Source organism: Scardinius erythrophthalmus (assembly GCF_964197995.2).
Source record: "Scardinius erythrophthalmus genome assembly, chromosome: 21".
NCBI classification, from domain to species: domain Eukaryota; kingdom Metazoa; phylum Chordata; class Actinopteri; order Cypriniformes; family Leuciscidae; genus Scardinius; species Scardinius erythrophthalmus.
The window spans coordinates 13284276-13297365 of record NC_138241.1 but is presented as its reverse complement, the minus strand read 5'-3'; the positions used below and the strand labels follow the sequence as shown (position 1 = coordinate 13297365).

General features: G+C 38.7%; 1 protein-coding gene across 1 annotated transcript in view; it reads right to left on the bottom strand.

Moving 5' to 3' along the window:
• Positions 1 to 708: 708 nt before the first annotated feature.
• The window catches only part of pcdh15a (protocadherin-related 15a), a gene marked incomplete at both ends in the record, with an annotated part of 242137 nt that continues 229755 nt past the window's right edge, over positions 709 to 13090 (bottom strand). The window contains 6 exons of the mRNA XM_081351594.1: positions 709 to 1290; positions 1779 to 3542; positions 3735 to 3846; positions 7432 to 7505; positions 10999 to 11034; positions 11815 to 11833. Of these exons, the coding sequence (XP_081207720.1) occupies positions 709 to 1290; positions 1779 to 3542; positions 3735 to 3846; positions 7432 to 7505; positions 10999 to 11034; positions 11815 to 11833 (2587 nt within the window). The remainder of the gene's footprint in view (positions 1291 to 1778; positions 3543 to 3734; positions 3847 to 7431; positions 7506 to 10998; positions 11035 to 11814; positions 11834 to 13090) is intronic.

Sequence of the window (13090 nt, the reverse complement as noted above, 5' to 3'; positions counted from 1 at the left end):
ACAATCTGACCAGTATAAAAAAACAAAACTCAAAAGTGAAGAAAAAATCTTTTCTTTTTGATGAAAAGAAGAATGAAAAAACAAACAGTTAAAGTTATCAAAATACATATACTGTATTATACTTAAGTATACATTTATAGATCTATGTAAATATTTTTTTCAAAATATTAGGGCCATTACAACCATATATATTCTCAATGTAAAAAATACATCCATTAAAAAACATGAGGAATAATTGAATGTACAGCAGCCATCACTGGTTATACTGATTTTTAGGGAATTTTCAAGCAACCGTTGTGTGACTCATTAATAAAAAATACTCTTCAATCAAAGCTGTAATTGACACGCGTTCTAAATTGTTTAAATCGGCTACATTTTCTTTGTATTGTCTTTGTAAAATCATATCTGATAATATCTAATCATTTCAATTATACAGTTATACATTTTGGAAACAGTTGACTTGAGGCAAAGGAATTTGTACTGAATTAATAGCCCTGTCTTCCTCAACAATTGATCTGAAACTACAATAAGAAGTGAAATATAGTCAACTGCAAGAAAAAACAATTCCTTATAAGAGAATTTCTCACATTTCTTAGTCGGTGTCTGGTGTGTACAACAAAATATTTCAAAAAACCCAAATAAAACATAGAAAAGACTAGAAAGGAAACTAAATAGAAACAGTACCACCAGCATTAGCAAAACTAAAAATCAGAGTTTTGTCATTGGTATGTGTAAGTTGTTCCAGGGACCCATCCAGAGTTCCTCTTCATCAGACAGTGTTTGCTCACATGGAGATTCTACCGAATCTTTAATTTCCCTGTTGTCCACTGAGGACTCCTGCTCACAGTTCCCCCTATCCTGCTCCAAACGGGCTTTATCGATGTTGGATTTGGGCCCTGTGCTGTTAAGGCCCATTATACTACACTCTTTGGAGTTGAGGTTGTGATCAGTAACATAGGAATGGTCAGTGGTTGTGCCGATAATAGACCCATTGTCTTCTGTTCCATTTAAAGGTAAATGCTCTTCGTGTGTGACACCTAGCTTATCTAGTTTTTTAAATTGTTTGCCTAATCGTATTGGTGAGCCCAGTTTTAAGTTGTTGGGGTAAGGGGGCCTCCGTGTTCGGATGATGGTACCGTTTTGGGCAAGGTATACTGATCCGTTGATGTTGCTGTGGCTGCTGACGTTGGGTATGCGATTGCGTGTGACATCCGGCCCACTGTCCTCTCCTGTTGAAGTCGTGTCGTGCTCTCTGTCAAACACCAGTTTGACCCTCTTTTTTTTGCCAGCCTGTAGATTAGAGAGAAGAATTACAAACATAAACCAAGTATCAAAGAGAAACCCCCCAGGTGGGAATGGTAGAGACTAATGGTGAAAAATTGCAATCGTAACCAAACTGAATCTTGTGTTCCCCCCGAATAGAGAAGCAAACTGACTGCCCCACATATGGTATCAATATCATATCAAAGCACTCAAAGGGATAAGGTTTTTGGGAAAGGAAACATGAGATGATTAAAATAAATGTTCTGAAAACACAGTTTAGCAGTGATGGTAAATGTAAGTTCACTCAAGAGAAGGAACTTCAGAAGCACACCAGAAACATGAACGGCATGCCATTTTCAGCACTTCCATGCAGTCGGAATGGTTCCAAAACACACCAGAATAAGAGAAAAGAAAAGTTGGAATCTCTTCACTCCATGACAGAAGTCAGTTAAGTCTTACTTGACCCCTTTTTAGAAAGCTGTGGAATCTCCTGATTCGGATTCTGCATCTGTTACTTCCGTGGTTCCTTCGGTTCCTGATTGCTTTGAGCGAATCATAGAGCCACTCTCAGATGCTGAGCCACTGCCGGAAGTTATGGCATCCTCATCCACCTCTGTGATGGGTGAGAGGCCTCCAAATGCTTCATCTGAACTCTCCATCACGCTGTTCTCTGTGGCATACGGTGTGCCTCCACTTCCTGCCGCTGAGATCACACTTGACCTCCGTGACATTGATCCTTCACTCATCTCACTGGCAGACTCTCTGCTCTCATCTGCGGTTTCATCCTCTTCTTCTTCAGAAGCCTCTTCCTCCTCCTCACTCTCCTCATCAATGGTGTCCTGGGATGATCGGGTAATTATGCTCTTGCGAGAGCGTTGGCTTCCTGCTGCTGATCTGGAGCTCGTAGAGCTTCTCTCACTGTCGGACACAGAAACAGCATCTGATCCAGTGGCATCTGATGGAGCAGATCTGCTCATTTCTGTCTCGGATGCCTCTTCAGAGCCACTCGCTGACCCCATCTCACCACTGCTCTCCTCACCAGACACTGATGCTTGTGATGACCTTACTGAAGACCCCTTAGAGCTGCCACCTGATCCACTGCCACTCGGAGTACCACTTGCACTACCAGAAACACTTCCACTTCTGCTGCTCCGAGTTCCTGCACTCGAACGTGCCGAGGAATCCTCAGTACGGGATGATTTCATTGATGAGCGAGCAGAAGACGGCTCCGTTCCCGATCCTGACTCTTCTGTTCCTTTAGACTCTTCTTCAGATTCTTCCTCAGACTCCTTTTCTGTGGCAGAACTCTTCTCAGCGCTGGACTCTTCCTCGGTTCCTGATTTTTCAGTCCCAGATCCAGACTCTTTTTCTGTTCCTGAGGTCTTTCCAGACCCTGACTCTTCCTCCGAGCCGGATTCCTCCTCTGAACCCGACCCTTTCTCGGTTTCAGATTCTTTCTCAGATGCTGACTCTGCCTCGGAATCCTTTTCGGTTCCTGACTTTTCGGTCCCAGATTTTGATTTACTCTCCTCATCAGAATCACCAGGTTCTTCTGGCTCTGATTCAGAATCAACTGTGCTCTCATTGGCATCATCTCGGTCCAGATCCACTTTCAGATAATCTTTGTCATCAGTGGAGCCAACTACACTGCTCCTATCGGACGATTCCTCCTCGTCTGAGCCTCTCTTTCGGCTCTCTGCCTCTGATCCACTCCCGCTGGCCTCAGGCTCACTGACACTGATGGACACTTTAGATTTCTTCTCTTCTCTCTCTGACTCGGTTGCAGACTCGTCTTTCTCACTCACAGAGCTTCTACTGATGCTGCTCTGTGATTTCCTTCTAATTTGCAGCTTGTTTGCCAGATTAATGCGTTTCAGGACTTTCCCAAGCCGACTCCTGGCAGTGGACGTGCCATCAATGGAAGTGGTGCTCTGCCCACCCGTCAGGCTCTCTTGACTATCGATACGACGTGCAGATGTCAGCTTGGCGTAATCTTTGTCTTTCTTCCCTTTCCCAAACATCATCGGGAAGATCCTGGCCTTCTTCCATGGGGAGGTAGGTTCAGTTTTCTTCCCAGCAGCGAGGAACTTGCTGAGCTTCATGACAGACTTCAGCCTTTTTGCAGCTTTGGATTGTTCAGGTTCAGACTCTGCTGGCTCCTCAGCAGGAGCCTCAGACTCTTCCTGTTCAATCTCATCCTCTGGTGGGAAATCTTGGAATCCCACACGCTTTCCACGACCGCGACCTCTCCCTCGCCCACCTCTCCCTCTTCCCCGACCCTGTTGTGACAGCAATTCTTTTAAAACAATCTCATTAATCGCAGTTTACATGAAACTGTCAAACCCGTTTTAAAAAATGCATGACATGAAAATGATTTTCTATTGGTGATGACAAGATTATGAGTAATAAAACAAAAGAAAACCTAACTGCACCATATCCTAAGTTGTCTGTGAATGAATGTGTAAGATTACCTCTGGTCCACCATAGTAATATCCTTCGTCCTCCATGATGGCCTCTCCATACTCATCATACATGGGTGTGATCAGCCTCCTCCGGCTGCCGTAGGGCGGATAGGGATCATATCTGGATGTAGGAATGGAAATATTACAACATGTGAACTTCGAGTTATTGTGCTGTGCAGAACAATATTAAAGGTGTAGTAAGTGATTTCAATTTGGCTAATTTCCACTAGATGGAATTAGCCCATCTCTTTAACCACATGCCTTCTCTCTTATACCCTACTCTCCAAAGACATCTCAACCAACCTGATGTCAGCAAACCTAAACATGTTTCCTAGCTGGCTAAAAGTGTTGGGCAAAATTACGTATAAACTTCAATGCTTTTTAAAAAATCTTTAAAACCAAGGTTTCGTCAAGACAAAATTCAAAGTTTGTCTTGACAAATGTTGCTTTTCTATTTTGAAAAAGTTTGTCTTGACTAACGTTTAATTGAATTAAGTTTAATTGAATTGAACTGTAATGTAACTACCTTACATTAAAACTTGAATAGCAATTCTGCATCCTGTTTGTTACCTCGATTAAAATTGAGGAATTGACCTGCTTTTTAAAAAGCATTCTTAATTCAATTCCAAAAAGACAAAAAATAAGCTTTTCTAAAAATATTAATAAAAATAAAAATATTTGCATGGCTGTCATAGAAACAGGTGTGATTGACACCTAATTTAGTGATATATTTTAAGTAATAGGTAAACAAACAAACAAAAAACCTTACAACACCTTTAATTCAAAGCTAATATACATTCTGAGTACTTTGGAGATCAGATCTCCAACAGGTTTGAAAATAGGTTTGAAGTGTTTATCCAAGATGGGAAAAGGCAAATCAGATGCCTCATTACACTTGCAATCAACATCAGTCCACTCCACCCACACAGGACAAACAGCCTCTGTGATCAAGGGATTAAAGGCTAAACCCCATTAAATATTCCTAAGCTAAATAGTTCTGGATCTTCAGCAGGACGGGCCTTTCTAATAGCAGGTTCCGTTTAGTCTGACAGAAGTGCAACACTTATCTTTCCCACTCTCTCCCTTGATGTATGTGGAATCAAAGCCATCCTTCTTTCTCACAGGCCTTGAATATGGACAAAGAAAACCTTGACATCCAGAGTGCACAAGCTGATACAATTTTGAGGGAATTCTCATTGCATTGATCATTTTATAAAATTGCTTTTAAAAAAATCCATTAAATGCCAACTTTCTTCTAAGACAGGGTTTTTCAAACTGGGGGTCGCAAAAAGGGAAAAGGTGGTCGCGCAAAGTCACTTGGTTGCAGCTAAATTTACCTTTCGCTAAATAACACACACACATACACTCACACAAAAACAGTTTAGTCTGGGGCTGCAATAATATAACAGCATTGAAAAAACTTTTTACTATTGCTTGCAATTTAATTACATAAATATGCGTTGCGTTTCATAGTGAAAAGCATGCTCGTAAAACAACTTCTGTGCATTTCATTGGATAATTCAAATGTCACGAAAGGCTGTTGCAGGCCTGTTCATTAATCTCTGTCATTTCTGTTCAACTCAGCGCAGTTGTCTTTCAGAGAAATGGTCGTAAGAGTGCGTTCTTTACATTTCCGTGCATTTGGCTACCTTCCAACTCATTAGAGGTGGACAAAGTACAGTACACAACTTCCTTACTTGAGTGAAAGTACAGATACTACTGGTCAAATATTACTCCGTTACAAGTAAAAGTTGTAAAGACCGATTTCTACTTAAGTAAAAGTACAGAAGTACTTCTCTTTAAAAGTATCAAAAGTAAAAAGTAAATGTCAATGCACTGTTTTATTATTGCTGCATTGTTGTTTGTAATACTTACAGTACCTTATGCCTCTGAATCTTTGCCTGCCTACCCTCATATCAATATCACATGTATTTCTAGAACACAGTTCCAGTCGTGGGATTTAATGTGAGATTGAATAAGTGCACTCAATAACGTCCAGAATGGTTTCAGACACCCAAATGGCTGTTCCCTCAAAGAGTGCCCTATTTAAAGTTTTGTGGCTTTTAGTATGAATATGTTAGCCTTACTGTTATCTATAAGCTAGTGTGCTCCAAAACAATAACAAGATTTGACTTTAGAAGACCAAACCAAACGTTGAAAATAAAAATCAGGTTGATGTCAGAATCCAACATCAGATTGATGTTAATCTCCAATGTTGGACAGATGTTCCAACCAAAATCCAATGTCGGATGCTGACGTCAATCCAACTTTCATTTCCAACCAAAATGCAACCCCTGACTAATGTTACTACTTTCTACTCAAGGACCTTGACAGAAATGTAATGGAGTAAAAAGTATGATATTTGTCTTTCAAATGTAGTGAAGTTAAAGTAAAAAGTTTCCAGAAAAAATAATACTCAAGTAAAGTACAGATACTCAAAAAGTGTACTTAAGTACAGTACTCAAGTAAATGTACTTTGTTACTGTCCACCTCTGCAACTCATAAAGGAAATATGTCTGTAAATAGCATTTCACATGTACAAACATGTGAGCATGAGAACATTTTATGTGCTAAACACTGCGATTAGTTTGACAACACTCGCAGCGTGGATCACAGTTCATATCTGGACCGGAGCAAGTGTGTTTCAAGTTTTTAATGGGCATAGCCTATTTCATTTACTCTAATGCTCCAAACGTGAACCAGCGATGGAACCGTTTGGGAACCCCCTTTCTATGAGATACAGTCCCTGATATGAAAACCTAGTGCTAAGATTAATAGCTAGGTGAACAGTTTTTTATTTTTATTTTATTATATCTTTCTCTATAATGTGTATTTTAGCATGACTGGAATGCTGGATTGACCATTCAACATCATGGACTGGTGCCATTCATTTTAAAATGTCAATTAATAGCCCTACTCCTCTATCATTAGAGATCTTGATCTTGATGTTAAAGTAAATCATCTGTTCTGTGGTGCTCAAAGCTAACGCTCAGAGCACTACAGAGGCCTTAAGACCATCTGCTGCTCCTCTTGCTGGAAAATTCAAATTACTCTACCGAACGTAATAGAGGATGCAATTACACTTTGAACACTGAACTCGGGTCTGAAAGTCTTAGTAGAAAACATGCGCCTCACGTCTTAATGAATCCACTGAGCTCAGCTAAAGACGGCAGTGTGGAGGTAAGGGTACATTAATCTAATTAAAGCTTCCAGCATCTCCTCAGAAGGGCTGACTTTAAACCATGCAGTTCAACATTTGAACATTTGCAACAGCATCTGTTCCGAATGGTACAATATGTGTCAATTTGAGTGTGTTTACACCCTTTTTCTCTCTCTTCTGCTGTCTCCTTCTGTTTGCAGACACAATATGCTCAGTTAATGTATTGTACCCACAACAAGCATCTTAGTCTTTTAGCCTAAAATCACATGGAGAGTCTGTCTCTATTTTTCTGGTTGGATCTTTTTGTGCTCAGGTGTTTTGTTATCATCAATTGTGAAAATTGGAAAAGAGAAAGAAGATAAATACTGAAGTGATCGAAGATGATGAAAAAACGAAGGACACAGGAGACAGACAAAGAGAAAGGGGGCTACTGTACTGGGGGCAGAAATTTCATACTTGATCTTCAAGAGAGGAAGAAAATGCATCTGAAATATAAAAACCTAGTCTGTAACAAATACACCCTAGCTTTGAATATATGAAACTCACCCTTGATCGTAGCTGTAGTAGTCTTGAGAATAGTAATCCTGCCCAGGGTCGATACCCGACTCCATGGAGAGAGCCTAAAATACAAACATAAAGACAGATGTCAGACTTCATCTTCACACAGTCTACAAAAATTAGTCTGGGTTTGGTGCACAATTTACTATCTAGTCAATAACATTTCTGGCACACAATGTGTTTATTCACTCATAGTTATAACTTAATTTAACCAGGGAATGCAAATGAACATCTAGCTACACTACCATTACAATGTTTGATTTTTTTTTTTTTTTTATGTATTTGAAAGGAGTCTCTTATGCTCATACCAATTTCAGCATCATTACTCCAGTCCTCAGTGTCACATGAGCCTTTAGAAATCATTCTAATGAAAGTACATTTCGGTGCTCAAGAACATTTGTGTTGAAATGCTGAAAGCAGTTGTTCTGCTTAATATTTTTGTGGAAGCCATATTTTTTTCAGGATGAATAGAAAGTTTAGAAGAACAGTATTTATTTTGTAATGTAATACATTTTCTAACAAAATTAAAATCTTTTGTGTAATTTTTGATAAATTTAATATATCCTTGGTGAATAAAAGTATGCCTGTTAAGTTCTTCATTTTTATTTTAGTGGTAGTGTAAGTGTTAGACATGTATCTACAAAAGCATTCATCTTGCATTTTAAAGGGATATTTCACCCAAAATAAAAGTCCTGTCATAATTTGCTCACCCTTATGATTTTTAGCAAATAATGAATATTAGATTTTGGCCTGTTTAGGAATGAACATGAGTGAGAAGAACATGAGTGAGAAAAAAATGACAGCATTTAAATTTTTGGGAACTGTCCTTTTAAAGGTTATTATTTAGCTGTCATTTTAAAGGTTATTATTGAAGACCCAGTGAATTTGCTTGATGAATGCAGTTGCTGTTCCTTGATGTATACTCTACAGACCTATACATAAACTAATGATCTTTAATGAAAGATGTCTAAAATACACAGTAACGCTAATGCTGCGTTCACACCAAACGCGAATATGCGTCTGGTGCGAGTGATTTCAATGTTAAGTCAATGGTAAGACGCGTTTACGCGCGTCTGGAGGTCTTGCGGCGCGAATGAGGCATTTAGCGCGGCGCGGTAGGCGCGAATTCGCCTCATTCACGCGTCTAGTTCGCGCAAATTGAGCGTCTGGCGCGTTAAGCGCGTTACGCGCAAATGATTTTATTAGTGCTATTTGTGCATTCACGCGTTTGACGCGAATTCGCGTCTGCCGCCCGAGTTGAAAAATCTGAACTTCTGCTCAATTCGCGCCACGTTAACCAATCAGGAGCCTGCTTGCTGCTGTCACGTGGTGAAGTGACAGTTTATAATGTTATTTTATGTTTGGCCTCAATAAATTATTTTTTAATATGACTAAAATGCACAACAAAGCAAATAAAAACATAAAACTCGATTTCAATATGTGAGAGATACTCATTTTTTATTGAATGCTATTTATTCCATATCTATTCTAGATTATATGAAACATTGTTAATATAATGTAAAGACAACAATCACAATTTAGTGTATAAAAAAAAAAAATCACAGGACAGGTTTCACCTTTGGAGGCTGGCTCCATTTATTATCAAAACAAAAATAAATGACAGATTAGGTGGGTGCGGGCGAACCTGACTGTACAGCACAGGCTCGTCAGGCAGCAACCACTCGAAGCAGAGGCCTAATACGGCCTACGCTGTCCTCGTCAGCGTCCTCACCGTTAGGTCCACTAAACCTAGCTCCTGGAGCAAATTGTGAAACTCCTGAAACTCTCTGGAGGGTCTGGTGGACCCCAAGTACAGCGACGATGTCCCCTACGCAGCTGTTTCTGCTCTCCAGAGCATATACGAGCGGTGACTCTCTCGATTAATGCTAATGCTAGATAAACATCTAAAATAAATCGAAACTTTCGCCTCTGACGCGCGTGACGCTCGTAAATTTCGCTTCAGACTCTTGTTTTTACACGCGTCGATTTTGCTCTTGACACGCGAATGAACACAAAGTGGTCACGCGTATAACTAGACGCGGCAGGCGCGAATTTAGACGCATATTCGCGTTTGGTGTGAACGCAGCATAAGAAGATCCGTCAAGGTTACACTTTATTTTGATGGTCCCCTTTAGACATTTTGTATGACTATAAGTGATGTTTACCTACATGTCAACTAACTCTTGACTAACTCGACTAACCAATTATTTATTTATAATACACTTAATATATTTGTGAAATTTCTATCAAAATATTTGAGAATGGAGAATTAAACTGATCCGTTTCAAGAAACAAAATATTACTTAATTCAAATCAATATTATTAATATATTTAACACACTCTTAAGAAATTGAGTAAGTTTACTCAATTAAAACAATGCACCCCTCCCCCACCCTCTGACGCGACGACAACTCAACGGTTGAGTGAACGCGGGGGGGTTTGAACTCTCTCCAGTCCAGAACAGTTCTCTCTTCTTAGCGTCGCAGAATTGGTGCATTTCCTCTGTGAAATTCAGGTTTGTGGATGTTTTATTTTATCTATAAAATCATTACTGTGCTTTAAATCATTTTGTTTAATGCAAAACAACATACAGAGGCGTAATGTGACACCTAAACGAGAGTCGCGCCTGTCTTTTCACGTGATTGAAATGCCTTGCATGAAACACATAACTTTATTCCTAATGAAAATGAATATAATTAATTTGGATGATAAAATGTCCTCAGAACTGTCACTGTTTATTGGCAGGTTATGGAGTCTGTCGCTCGCAGTATCTTTCAGCTATGAGTGAAACGCAGGACGGCGGTCTGAAGTTCGAAGTTCACGCGAGTCCGTCTCCGGCTCGAGAACCAGCGCTGAGACGGTGGGTATTGGATAACATACTGGTTAATTACACTTGAATTAGGTTACCTGAATGTTTAACTGTTTCATTTTTACTTCTAAAATGTTTGTTAAATGAGTTTAAATGTAGGCAATATTGTATACATGTTAAAACAGTGTTAAATATGCTGTATTGCTGTACTCATCGACAATCAAGGCCAATGTCATGTATACTGGTGGTTGTATGGAATACTATTTTACAAAGGTTTAGAGGAAATAAAAAAGTTAATATTACTCATAAATAAAAACAGGTAATATTACTGATAAATATTGTTTTTTAAATGTTTAAATTATTTCTACTTAATTTTATTTGTTAATGTACCAGATGCAGTTACTCAGATTTACTTTTTTTTTTTTTTTTTTTACTTACATTTACTCAATTCATACAGTATATTTCATTGATTTCGCAGCTTTAAAATTTACAAAAAAAATTTTTTAGTGTCAAAATGTTTAACCAAAAAAATTGAGTAAATCATAGTTAAACTTTTTAGAGTGTAGAATGTCTGTTGGGGGAGCATCAATAAGCAGATACTTTACTAAAAACTCTAATGAGAGTAGTTGGCTTGTAGTTGCAAGGTTAATTATAGTCAACACAATGTCTAAAGGGGACCGTTGAGATAAAGGGTTACTTTTGTCAAGAAAACTAAGGAAAGGCATGCAGAAAAACAGAGATGCTACCTCAGGCCGGAGCAGAGAGGGTCTCAACAGCTGCTGCTGGCACAGTCACAAAGAGAGTGAGGGGAGAAAAAAGATTTGACACTAAGAGAGAATACATGAGAGGCAGCACAGAATAAAAGACAAAGAGAATAGCAAGAGATGTTGTTGCTGCATACATTTAAAATTAATGATCAGACTGAGAACATGACAGCAAAAAGATGCAGGAAAGAGTGGGAGGGGGAAAGAACAAGCTCCTGGTGAGAAAGATAATGACAGAGATGCAGATGAGGGAAAATGTTCCATCTTAAGAAGTAGACCAAACTTTAAGAGCTAAAGTGCTTGAAAGGTCAGAAAAGGTCATGTTTGACAGCATGCATAGCCAGTCTACATGCATTAACTCAGACACTGACGTGACATGTTCTTGCTGCAAAATGTGTGTGCAGGCAGAAGTAAGATTAGACACGACTCTTCAATTTACACTTCTTAGTGAGGTGTAAATGTAAGTTTAATGGCTCGCCTCATCTCATTGAGATTCTAGTGAAAGTCTCCCTCAAGGCACTATTGGCGGTCTGAAGTGACAAGGGAACAAGGCACTCTTACCTTCGACTTATTAAAGAAAATACCCATAAATGAAATCAACTATAAGTAGAACTTGATTTTTACATGGTTTAAGGAAAATATAAGAGGTGCTATGCAAGTCGCCATGGTGTTAACGTGATGAGGTATTATTTATATTTATGCAGAAAACATTTAATGCTAGGGCTTTGTTCAAATTCCTAACTCTAAATATGAGTGATATTAATAGTGAAAAAAAGAAAGAAAAAAAGATTGACTCACCTCTCTGCCAATGCCACGCCTGCAGAAAGAAACAGAGGTGTTAGAAAGAATAACATGTGGCTGGTATTGTGACATCTGTTGACTAGCTAAGTGATTTCAGTCTTGTTTTTGTGGATTCTGACTCACTTTTATCATACAAAAAGCATTTCAACACTCTCTTATCGCTGGACCAGAATGAAAACTATGGGAAAGCACTCGAAAGATAAAAATGCACTCAGTGAAATGGTGCAGATAGTCCTGACACAAGCAATTTTACCTATAGCAAAGACTTAACAAACATGTTAATCTGATTTCTGACATCTGTCATTTTCTGATAAATAGTAAACCAACACATGCACACGCACACTCTCACAACCTAAATGCAGTAGCTATAAATGGTCCTATACACAAACAAAATTTCCAGGAAAGTTACATTTGAGGGCTCTCAAGGGCCAAAGAGTGAAACCCACTAAGGGATTAGAACAGTGTGACAAATGAGCAGCATGTGTGTTGATCGAAGCGAACTACATCTGAAGAAACACCCTTTAAAACTATAGGGTGAATCTTATAAATAAAATAACAGGTTTTATGAAATTCACCCCACGAATAAAGAGTGGTGTAAGAGGGTGTGCATTACCTGAATAAATGATGAAATATCCCTGCCAAACAAACACATATCTCTCCCACATAATGAATGTGAGTGACGTGGGATGTGTGTGTGGGGGAGGAACGTGATGTCTTTCTCGATGTCCCTCAGGAATGAAGACTAAAAATTTACTGTTTAATGTTATTTTTTAGTATTATTTTTCTTTATTAATTTTCATAATCATTTCATAATGTATTTTGTGAAGTCAGAGTATGTTGTACATGTGTGCTGAGCAGAGATCTGGGATGAGATATATTTTGCTTAGAGGTATGTGTGCAATGCAACGTTCACTGAGCAGAGATGTTCCACTAATGATTATACTTCAGTTGGCATGTTCTTTAAAAGGAAAGGAATGTTTCAACTGATGCAATGTACCACAAATGTATACACTGAAGGGAAGTTTCTTAATATGGAAAGTGGATTGTACCATGTGTAAGCATAAGGTATACGCAGAGGCGAACCAACACTGAGTGGGGGCCCCAGGCAAAATTAATCAATGAGGACATTTTTTTATATATATGTTTTATATAATATATATGATTTTTTTGTTAATATATCTTCATTGCTTAGAGATATTATTATACAAAATTCAAAAAGTAGTTAAAACAGAACATCTAACAGAACATAAGTTGTTTATTTTTTACAGCATTG